Source organism: Apiotrichum porosum (assembly GCF_003942205.1).
Source record: "Apiotrichum porosum strain DSM 27194 chromosome Unknown scaffold_2, whole genome shotgun sequence".
Classification (NCBI taxonomy): Eukaryota; Fungi; Basidiomycota; class Tremellomycetes; order Trichosporonales; family Trichosporonaceae; genus Apiotrichum; species Apiotrichum porosum.
Window position 1 is genome coordinate 2,115,956 of NW_021167109.1, and position 11,475 is coordinate 2,127,430.

Consider the following 11,475-nt stretch of genomic DNA (forward strand, 5'->3'; position numbering starts at 1 on the left):
TCACCACCCAGCGTCTCGATGTCGCTCGTGTTCATCTTCGTTTACATCCATCAACAACAACAGTAGTTGCACACCATGCCTGCCCCGCAACTGTTGGGAATATATCCCGTCGAATCGGTACAGGTGAGTAATCAAACACCATGGATGCTGGCTGACCCCTACAGGAGGTTCACCAGTCGCTTCCTCTCGACCCCCTCGGTCCCGGGGCCGCCGACCTGCTCGCCGGTGATGTCGAGTACCGCCTCCACTTTCTGCTCCAAGAGGCCAAAAAGTTCATGGTGCATGGCAAGCGGTCGACTTTGATGCCAGAAGATGTGGAGCACGCGATGGAGGCGCTCAATGTTGAGGTGAGTTAATGAGTCCTGGCCAGGACACTACTAACTCCTCCAGCCCGTCATTGTACCCCCACGACCGCTGCCGCAGGCCCAGTTCCACGCTGTTCCGGTCCCATCCGGTACCGCTGGATCGTCACAGCAGCTCTACCACGTTCTTGATGACGAGATCGACTTTGCGACGTACTTGCGCGAACCGCTGCCTCCCGCGCTCATCAACTCGGCTGGTGTCAAGTGGAAGGCACATTGGCTGGCTGTAGAGGGCGTTCAGCCTGCCATCCCGGAGAACCCCGCCCCAAGCTCGCGTGCTGGCCGTGGGTACCTCTCTTGTTCATCGCTAACTCGCCCAGCATCGCGACCGCAGGCAACGCCAACGACTGGCGCTGCTTCCCTCAGGCCAAGTGCCAAGGCGCACCTCACCACCGAGCTTCAGCTCTACTTCTCGCGTCTTACTGCCGCCCTCATCCCTCCCACATCACAGCTCCCCAACCTGCCCGGAAACCCTCCCAGCAACGCAACGACTCATTCGTTCCCCGATGCCGAGCGCCATCGTCTCGCTGCCCTCGGAAGCGTGCGGTCCGACGCTGCAGTGGCCGGTGTGCTCGCGTACCTCGTTCGCTGGGTCGCCGAGAGTATCAACAAGACTCTCTCTGGTGCTACGGGTACGATTGGCTGCCTGATTGACGTTGTAGAGGCCATCCTCGACAACGATGTGTTGTTTGTCGAGCCTTATGTGGGTGTCTCGCCAATATGCGTTCTCGTCTGACCCGCGCAGCTGCACCAATTCCTTGGACCACTGCTGTCCATCATCCTGACTGTTCCCCTTGGTCCCCACCCGCCATCCTCGGGCGGTGGCCAGCCTACGCCCTTCGAGCTGCGTACTCGCGCATCCGATGTCCTGGCCAAGCTGGTCACGCTCTACGGCAAGGGCTATCCCGGTCTCGTTCCTCGTGAGTTGCGGAGCCGATCTCGAACTGACAGCTGCCAGGTCTCCTCTCCACACTCAACCGCGCACTCCACTCTTCGCCCTTCCCCTCTCCTCTTGGTGCCGAGTTCCCGCCTGCTGGTCGTTACGAGGGTGCTGTACTCGGTATCACCGCGCTCGGCAAGCACGCCGTCAAGGATGCGCTCTGGGGCGAGCACGGCGAAAAGACTGATGTCGTCAACAACCTCGTGGCCATTCTGTATCCCGGTGATGGCCGCAAGGGCAAGACTGGATTGATGAAAGCGACGTTCCGCGCTCTCGCCACCCTCGCGCGCCCCAAGCCCACCGACTGGGTGCCCACACCCCCGTCATTTGACGAGCTCTCGAACTTCCTCGGTCCCAACTTTGCCAAGGCGCTCGAGAAGCGTCCCTGGATGGCTTTCGAGTTGGCTAGACTGCACAAGGAGGGTGCGGATATTATGGAGACAGACGAGTAAGGCGGGTGGTTAGACGTGCAGGTAGTGGAAGCAACTCTCAGACGATGCATGTAGCGTGTACAGTACAGCACTTGCCTCACCGCTCACTAGGGAGTGTAGTCGGGATGACCGGGGGCCAACCCAAAGTCAGCGAGGCAGAAACGGCACTGAATGGTGTAAAAAGGAGACACATGGAGCACACATATACCTATTGGTTAGCAGCGGGTTCTGTAGGTGACCCAACATATATCTCTTAACACGTACGGCCGCGGTTCTGGCCGCGCCAGCCTGGACACTTGTAGATCGTTGCGTAGCTGTCGACGGGGGAGCTGGATGAGTAGTGCATGGCCAATGGATCACCCTTTCCTCGTTGCTCCTTCCACCCTCTCTTAAGACTTCTCGGGTCTTGATCACTGATGCAACCCAGCAGCAGGGGACGGGTGCTCTGGTGCTTCATATGCCAAACCATTGATTGTTGGTTGTGGACGGAGGTGACCGCCACAGTGGGTCCGCGGTTGATGTTTATACATACTCGCAGTACACAGCCACGCGATTCTGGCTCTTGGATGTTCTTTGCAGTAGGGAGTGGACAGTGGATAGCAGAGTGATATTTGATGCATGTATGGATGGCCTCTCTCTAGTACAAGTCACAACATTTATCCAGCCTGAGACTTGGGCTGTCGACGAGCACGTCCACCTCACGGCCGACGAGCCGGAATGCTCTGCTCCGCCTTGATTCGTCCGCCTGTTCGTCTGCCTGCCTGGAGCATGGAGAAGGGTTCACACGGAACCAGCTCGCACCTCGCCAACTGGAACGAGTTGCGTCCACAAATGGAGCAGTGCATGATTCCACCTGGGCCCACTTCGACTTTGCACGCCACTGTTCAATCGTTAGCCCCGATATGGCACATGGGGACGGCGGTTATCGGTGGCCCCAAGGAGTCCGACACTCACCATCTCGGTTTCGACCTCACGGGTACGCGATGCGCAGAATGTCTGGACCCATCCAGTGGACTCTACGCATGGATGTTAGCCGTCGGAATATGAAGTGGAATGGGCCTTGTTCTTGATGTACTCACAAGGACTCGACCTCCTTTGGCGCTCCATTTTATCGTCTCCGCTCCGCCACCCCTGGTGCATCGAAGTGGAACCTCACTCTTCCCATCATTCGTACCGCCTCAGCCCGCCTCAGCCCGCCTCAGCGAATAATACGGTGTAGGATAGTATTGCAGTAGGTGCAGCGCACGCAGTCGTAAAAGATGACCGGGTCGCAATGGCCTGCATGGAGGGCACGGTCAATTATTGCCCTTCGGGAACTAGAACCCCAGGTGCCACTCACCACCCCGGTTGGCACCGAACGAAGTACCTGCGCAAGCCATGTTGTTTTTCCTCTCTGTTTCGTATGGGTTGTAGAGACCGGATTCCAAAACTGAAGGAAGTGAAAGATGTTGTGAAGCGCAAGTACACACATCCAACCCACACTGTTCACTCCTTTAAAAGTTGTGCGAGCCTGCCCAAACACCGAACCACCACATGATGCTACCCCACTTGAGTCATTGCAGTGACGAAGCTTCGATCACTCGAGGGTCCCCGGCCAAAGCGGTCCGAGCACTGCGGGGTTTGATTCAACCTGTTGGGTGGCAACAGGGCTGCAGGCGGACCGTAATGAGCTGAGAGTCCTGAAGCCAAGTGCTGGAACTGCGAACTGGTCACCGTGCACATCATCAGCAGCGTGGACGAGGATGATCGGACAGCCGTATGGGACTTGGGTGGCGCTTGGCTTGGCCCTGTAGACCACATGCATGGCTGCTTTGAGCATACATCTGTCTGTGTAGATGCAGGCCTCAAAAGTTAGACGTAACTGCTCGTGTTGGTGGCGTAGACGGTGCGCTCTCGGTTCATCGTTCCGTCGTGCATTGTCCAGGGTTACAGGAAGGTGATGGCTCGGGTGGCAGAAGGCTAAGTAATGCGGGGGGTGCTAACTGGAACTGGCACCGCCCACCCCAAGAAGGTCGCACATGCAATGCATTTCCACTTCTGGTACTTCTTCTTTCACTATCTATAGACGAGGAACATGGGCGTTTCCTAGTGGCCGACGGGAATGAACTCGCCGCAGTGGTAGCAAACAAACTGGCCCGTTGGGATGCGGAAGCCGACACAGACACCTGATAGGTTACCCACTGGCCACTGGCCGGTACTGGAATCGAAACTTACGTCCTTTGCGTCCGCAAGGGTTGTTAGGGCAAAAGCGGTTCATGGCCGAAAGTTGAGACGAGTGGAGGAGGTGTGCAGACGGGTTGTGGCAGAAGAAAGGTTGTGGTTGCGCGGGTATCCCTGCATCTGGGCACTCTTTATACGTGCCATACCCGCACGCAAAGCATACCTAACCTCGAAGAGGTAGCCATAGAATGTTACGTTGTCGACACTGGGAGGATGCTTCTCAGAAACGAGTCTTGGTCAGCACAATGAGTGGTTCCCACTTGGTCACTTCGTGAGAAGGAAATGTAAGAAATTCATCGAAATTCGAAGCATGAAGCGGCTTCGCCTATCCATCCTTCTTTGGACTGAGAGAACGCACGAGGGTGGCACGAGCTATACATCAAAGCAACTTTGGGCATGTACAACACGAGGCAACTGGAAAGCCAGCCACCGCCGAACACTGAGTGATGATCAGAGCCGCGTTTTGGGCGGACTATTCGGCGAGAGATCCCTCCCCATACAGGAGGTCAGCTCTTAGCAAATGATGCGGCGGCAGTACCAGCACCGGTTGCCAGAACTGAAGGTGATGAAGAACCTGTTGGTGCAAGCCTCTGTGTGGATCGGTCAGTCACCAGCAGTCGTGTCGGGAAACCAGTCGTGTCGGGAAACCACTTACTGCCAGCGTTCATGCCGCGGTCGTTGCCAGGGCACCAAGGCGGGTAGTTGATGGTGGTGGCAGGATACTCGGACATATTGAGCGGGGGGGGGCAAAGTGTTCTGTGTGGGAGTGGGAATGAGAGAGAATGAGTAGAGGGGGATGTGTGATGTTCAAACAACACTTCAATCTTATGCTTGAGCCCTCCCTTGCGAGTTGACGTGGACTGCAGTGTGTACCTGAGGAATTGTGATTGGCAGGTGAAGGCAGACGTGGCGTCCAACGGCTATGGTTGCTGGGGGTGGATGTCTGATGAAATCAGGCCATCAACGGCCTGGGCTGTAGTCACGCGCATCCTTCACTCTTGTGCATAATGCCTCGTCCCTCGCAGGAACAACTATGGCTCCCGCATGCAGCGTTTGCGGCCCCAGGACTTCATCCACTGACTGGGCGGAGGGCGCAGATCAGCTCAAGCCGATGTACTTGCCACAGAACTGGCACTGAAAGCAGCCGTTGGCGTGGAGGACGGGTTTGCAGGCGTCTGTTGGTCAATACCTTGTTCGAGCACCATGACTCACTCCCATAGTTCTGCGGGGCATGGCACAGGTAACTGGGAATTGGAACAGACATTGGATATAATGGATGCTGGCGGTAAAAGGAAGTGCTTCGCAACAACTATTCGTATTTTGACGTCTTCAGGACGGGCATAACTCGGCTGCCCCATTTATGAACTTCTACTAGCCCCTTGTTTTTGTCTGGATCAAATGAGACTGATTAAAGATTGCATACAGGAATGCCAGCGGTGACTGTTCGACGGGATGCAAGCCCTTCGAGCTGCCACCAGGACCGCACGCAGAATCGTGCAATTATTCGGCGAATTCAGATCGTCCTATGCACTGGCTACTTCTGGCCAAGAGGCATATCCAGAGCACAGTAAGCGCAAATGCGACTGCCGTTGGGATCAGTGAGCATAGTATAGCCCACACAGGGTTCTGCATGGTCAGCGTCTCCCTACCCAATACGAGGTCAACTCACTGCCCCGGTTGTAATGGTTTGGAGGGATACCGTCGCAGAGGCGCCAGCTCATGCTGAAGAATGAAATCGGGACAGTTGGATGACAATAGTGAGATGGGAAAGCTCCGTTTATGTAGCTGGATGGCAGTGGTCATCAGGATGAAGGTCTCCACGAGGTGTTGGCTGGAAACACCCAATGTCCATCACCTCGTCGACCGCGATGACATTGAGTTTCTGTTCGTAACGGGTGAGATCACATTCAGTGGCCGGGCGGGTGTCTGAAACCTAGACCACTGAGATACCCATGGACGTCCTGAGAGGAAAGGTACTGGAATGCGCACCCCGCGATGTTGGGAAAGTGAGCTGATGGGGCAGTTTCAAACGGCGACATTCGCCACTCTCACCACATGGGCACAAAGAACCTTCACCTGATGCCTGGTCACATCACCGTACATAGCTCATGCTGCTCTGCAAAATACTACACCAGAGAGGTATCCGGCATGCGGTAAAATGGCGAGGTTGTCCATGGCCTCCCATGTCTGGGTCAGTTGTGCCACTCTTGGGTTGTCATGTAGCTCACCCACAGCGACATGCTTTGTTTGGTTCCGATCCGCCGCGGCGCCGTCAGTTGGTCTCTCTCAGCAGCCACCAGACCCCCGCACATTCCGCAGCTCAGAAAGACCATGCATTATTATGCTCTACATCATGCTCATCGTCGTCTGTAGACAACTCTTTCAGTGGGGACGGCCAGGCCCACCCGCGCGGTAAACACGCTGACAGTGGACGCAACGCCATTGCAGATGGAGGTCCATGTACGGAACGCAGGGCTCTGGTTCCACTGTCAGCGCTCATCCGATTTTGAAGCTAGTGCGCGGTACTCACGGGTGACGTTGGCGTAGGTGTGAGGAGCGCCGATGCAGGTGCGAAAGTAGTAGTCTGGGAGATATCCACTCATGTTCTGGTAATATTGTGTGAGTGATCAATGAAGAGTCAACACCACAGCTCTGCTCTTTAATCACGTAGTAGCTGTGGAGTTTTTCGTGGAAGGCGGCGTCGTGGCGGCCGGTGCGCCATAAGTATGTGTGTCGCGGTTTCACATCGACCCATCGTCTGTGCTCCCCGCACGCCAGCACTCCACCTGGCCACCTGATGGCTTGGCGATCGTGACCGACGTTTTGTGGGGTATTGATCACATGTTAATTAGGACACGCGAGGCACAAGGCGATCCCCATTGAATGCTGCGGATGCATGGCTAACGCGACACGACCTGTTCATGTCTTCCACACTGGGTCGCGCTTCTCGATAAACGCCGCCATGCCCTCCTTTGCGTCCTCGGCTTTCGCATGTAACGCCATCACACGGCCAGCAAACTGCGCCGCCTCGACGTATCCGTCCCCTTGGCCGCCCATGCCCACTTGGGTCCAATACGCCCACTTGCCCAACGCAAGGGGCTGCCCGGCTGTCTCGACGGCCAGACGATTAACCACATGGTCTACACGCTCTTCCAAGGCTTTGTTTGCCTCATCGGGAGAGTCTGCCGTTGGTACTGGGACGATGTCAAGCGTGCCCTGTCCATTGACCTCTGCCGCCGTCATCCAGTCGGCAGTCGCGAGCATGCGGTAAGTCAGACCGTTGCCCAGACGTCGGGAAATGGCAGTCGAGGGGCTGGTGCACGGAAGACCAATTGAGGCGCCGGGGAGGCGAAATTTGGTGTTGGCCAGAGCGATCGGGTAGTCGGCTGTCATGGCCAGCTGGAACCCCGCGGCCAGGGCCATGCTCTGGATCCGGCAGACGACAGGTGCGGGGCTGTGACGGATCAACTCCATGACCTCAGCGCACAGTCGAAATGTCTCCTTGACATCGTCGTGGCTCAGCTGCACAATCTCCTTGAGGTCGTGGCCCGATGAAAAGACTGGGCCGTCACTCCGAAGGACGAGCACGTTCGGCAGGTCTTGTCGTAACTCGCGCCAAGTCTCTGCACTGGTGAGCCAGAGATAGTCGGGGTGGCCCTGCTCGATCTTTTCCAGAATGGAGGGTTGGAAAGGTGGCAGAGTGAGAAGCTTTCCCGTCCTTGGAGACGTCAGCTTGTCGCGCAGCTGCTGACGAAGGTCGCGGAGGATGGCAAGGGAGAGCGTGTTGCGCTTGGCGGGATTGTTGATCGTGATATACGCCGCCTTGGCGGGCAGTTTTGGGAAGTTCATCGCGTCCTCAGAGAGTGAACCTGTCGAGTGCACTTGCCGAGTGTGTCCTTCGGGTTCTGGGAGCTCTCTGAACTGACAATGGGCAACAGAATGACGCAGAGTGTGAACTATCGATGGATGGGCATGGTGGATGGGTTGGGTCACGTGATGGATTAGCCGTCAGTTCGGCAAATGATCGGCCCGGTTCGTCTGGGGATCGGGAAGAGACCGATGTGGCCACCCGACACAGTAGTGGCGACTGTGGCCACCCGACTGGCCCATCACGCAGCGAGCAAGCATCATCACCCAGGCAAGAGTCACATGAGGCTCATTATAAACCTAGCTACCACGACCCCCTCAAGCATAGAAGCACACGCCGCAGTACTTGCAGATGCGCCCGTTGGCGTACGGAACCGGTTCACACTGGTCTGTGGCCGTCAGTATCGCACAGAACGGAAGAAGTGCGACCTACTGCCTTTGTTGTCGCCGTTATTGTCGCCAGTGCATATACGCTTCTGTTCGACCATGTTGGTTGTGGATGTTGACTGTGATGAAGTGAAAGTCGTGATGGGGTTAAAGAGACAGAGAAGCCCATCACACCCAATTCTTATACCGTGATTCTCCATCTGATATCTGATGGGGATGGCCTCGTGTGTGTACGCCACTCAGTCCCCAAAAGTGTCTTGGAGCAACTGGTGCTGATGGGGGTGGAAACTGATCACCCCAGCTGCGCCGGCCGCGTCAGTGTCATTATGGCACCCACCTGGGGTATTTACATCAGTCTCGCACCTGTGGTGGAACACCCTCTCGCCTGCATGTCTTGGCGTTCTCAGCGGCTGACTGCAACATCTGCTCTGCGGCAACACTGAGCGCAACGTTAAATACATATATCTGCATGGATACGCTCCACATGCGTAAGGGAGTGTCTACTCAATCAGGCTTCAGCCTCATATTTGCCACCCTCGCACCATGGTGGAATCAGAAGGGCCGCCCGCAGACGGCGCAGCGCATCACCCCGTCGCCCATGAGAACCGGAACACAAAGACCTGCGAGGTTGGCGCGTATTCGGGATAAAAAACCTACCGAGGGCATTCTGTCGGCTAGAGCATGGACGCCAGAGAGAGGACATTGAAAGTAGTTGACGGTGGCTGGAGAGTGAAGCAGTGTGGACGCTGTAAGTTGCAGTGTACATGCAGAGGCCTCTGTCGGTGTCATTATATATGTACAGTCTAGTCATTCCTGGATTCCATCAGAAGAAGATGACAGGACTCAGGTATCAAACAGCGGAATGTTGATGGACCCATGTTCTTGGCAGTCACGACAGACGTTGGCAACGAGGTGCATCATTCCTGACAATCAATCATGATCGACGTTGGGGCGTCCGTCCAGTTCGATGAGGGTCTGCTATACGGAGCAACCACAGTAGTAGCACCTGTACACGCCATTACCCCAGTAGATGCCTTTGCAAGCGGCTTAGGTCAACAAAGGAACCAGTGGCTGCCACTTACTGGAGGGGTTAATCTTGCTGGAACAAGCCATAGTGAAGGGGCTATCTCTTGCGAATGGACCGGCCTTGAGGGGGTGTTTGGGCTGGAAGGATGAACAAATGAGTGTGAGTAAGGAAAGATATATACTGCACGCACAATTCCCGCTTTTATACAACGGTCATTCACACGGGTAGGCCTATAGAGAGGTAGTCGAAATGCTCTCCATCAGACTTTGATTCACCCCGGCAGCTCAGGCCCGCCGAAACGGAGCATCACATTGCAGTTGAGGGATCACCCGATGGAGTCAGACCTCTCACATACCTCAGTGAACGACTGTGCTCTTAGGTTGCGCGTGCAGTGCGCTGCAAGCTCCACATGCTACACCTCGCGCTGCTTCACACAGACACGCGATGATCGCACGCCGATCGGCGCCCACCGGACAATTCCGAAAATTATGAGAAAATATGTAGAAATCTGTTCGCACCAAACTGCTCTCAGCAAAGCAGCGGGATCTTACTGTCGTTCCCAGTCCGCCACGCAAGGGATGTATACCTTGCTTGGGCCATGGTACCTGCTCTATATGCAATGTATGCACGGGTGTACAGACTGCAAGATCCGACCATTCATTCTCATAATGTTCGAGGACCCCATCCAAATCGGCGACGACCTGTACCTGGACGACGACGAAATCCTGACCGACGGTATTGGCCGCCAACATGACGCTTGCTGTACGGGTGATGCCTCTGGTAACAACAAGAGTGGTGCGTACTATGCATACGTACCAAGCACACCTCAATGACTTACTGAAGCTGACGGGGCAGGGAATTGCAGTTTCTTTGGGGCGTTGGGGTACCACGTATGCGTGTACTGTGGACGCACCGAGTGGCACAAACGCAAGGGAGCGTAAAACCTACATACCCGCCGAATAGAAACCTGTGTATGGACGAATCAATAGGGCGAGAATGGCGCGCACACAGCTGCCACACAGCTCCGAGAGGCAGTCAATTCTTGGTACCACTGACAAGAGTGCGGCTAGGCCGGGGAAGAGTCGCTTTCGGGTGTACGTCCGGCCTGTATATCGGCGGAAGGATCAGTATGAGTCAAATGAAACGACTGTTGGGGACGTTGCATTGCCAGTATCAGGTGTCAAGGTCCCGGCCCTAGCTGGAGGCACAGAACTCTTACGCCGAAAAGGCCGCACGGACATTTCGCTCTCCCACGATACTGGGGTGTGAGATACCCCGGAGTGCTGCCTGGTCACCGGAGAACCTTGCGCGAAGATATGGTAACGGTCGTCGCCATGGAAGCTCGTATGGGGGACGGCGGAGAAAGTCTGGTCAGGAGCTTCTGGTCCAGAGGGGTTGTGTGGTGGCCGGGTTCGGGTCGTCAGATGCATTGTCCCTTCCAAGATTGCGATGGTGCAGTTGAGCAAGTTCTGTTGTAGTCAGTAACACAGGACCATCACCGCGATAGCACTCGAGGTTATCGCAAGATCGATAAGCTCGCATGTATCGTGTCTAGCGGTTTGGGTTTGTGCCACTGTGCCGGCCATGAACGCTGCAGAACGCATCCAGGCGGGGGGTCATGGGGGAATACCACAAGAAGCTCAACTAGAAGTTTCGTGTTAGATATGCCTACGCACGGGGACGGATGTATTCCAACAGCAAATTCGTCGCCACCACCGAGCTGCGTCTCCAGGACCCCAGACACTATGCAGAAGTGTTGTTAAACAGAAACGACGATCCTTTTGAGGCACGCAGCAGCCACCAGTCTGGACTATGGGTGAGCCGGGTACCTCGCTGAGGGGGAGCATCCTCTTGTTCGCTTACAGTCCTTCCACCGAATGGTAACCTTGTCAAATTCAGCAACCGAACAACTATGGTAGTTTATGGGGATGTCAACGTAGCCTAGGTCCCGTCTACTACCTGGAGGCTTGGGTCTTGTCGTTGTGCGATGCTCTCAGGAAAGGCAATCCGTCCTGTTTACGGAGGTTGTCAATCTGAGCTGCTCTAGCGGCAACGCTCTCAGTAGGCTGAGTGCATGAGGATCAAAGCTGTCGACCATAGCAGTCAGGACACAAGATCATTGCTCCGCCCTTCTACTGTCAACCGAAGTGCTGAGAACATGGACTGACAACGTGGAGGGGGTCGAGGTTTGTCTTGGCCATCTCGGCATGGATTCTGGACGCCACTGACGCTCTCTCCTTC

At 55.7% G+C, this 11,475-nt stretch overlaps 4 protein-coding genes across 4 annotated transcripts; 2 read left to right on the plus strand and 2 right to left on the minus strand.

Moving 5' to 3' along the window:
* Positions 1–75: 75 nt before the first annotated feature.
* EHS24_004851 (uncharacterized protein) lies at positions 76–1,754 on the plus strand (the record flags this gene model as incomplete). Its single annotated transcript, XM_028620395.1, has 6 exons — positions 76–123; positions 165–347; positions 391–646; positions 683–1,065; positions 1,108–1,282; positions 1,321–1,754. 6 exons carry the CDS (start codon positions 76–78, stop codon positions 1,752–1,754), a joined length of 1,479 nt encoding a protein of 492 aa, XP_028479367.1.
* Positions 1,755–4,466: 2,712 nt separating this feature from the next.
* On the minus strand, positions 4,467–4,684 carry EHS24_004852 (uncharacterized protein; the record flags this gene model as incomplete). The annotated part of the gene is made up of 2 exons (XM_028620396.1): positions 4,467–4,543; positions 4,609–4,684. The coding sequence occupies 2 exons, from the start codon at positions 4,682–4,684 to the stop codon at positions 4,467–4,469; spliced, it is 153 nt and encodes a 50-aa protein (XP_028479368.1).
* Positions 4,685–6,872: 2,188 nt separating this feature from the next.
* On the minus strand, positions 6,873–7,802 carry EHS24_004853 (uncharacterized protein; the record flags this gene model as incomplete). Its single annotated transcript, XM_028620397.1, has 1 exon — positions 6,873–7,802. One exon carries the CDS (start codon positions 7,800–7,802, stop codon positions 6,873–6,875), a length of 930 nt encoding a protein of 309 aa, XP_028479369.1.
* A 2,100-nt stretch (positions 7,803–9,902) lies between these two features.
* EHS24_004854 (uncharacterized protein) lies at positions 9,903–10,197 on the plus strand (the record flags this gene model as incomplete). Its single annotated transcript, XM_028620398.1, has 2 exons — positions 9,903–10,029; positions 10,100–10,197. 2 exons carry the CDS (start codon positions 9,903–9,905, stop codon positions 10,195–10,197), a joined length of 225 nt encoding a protein of 74 aa, XP_028479370.1.
* Positions 10,198–11,475: the final 1,278 nt, after the last annotated feature.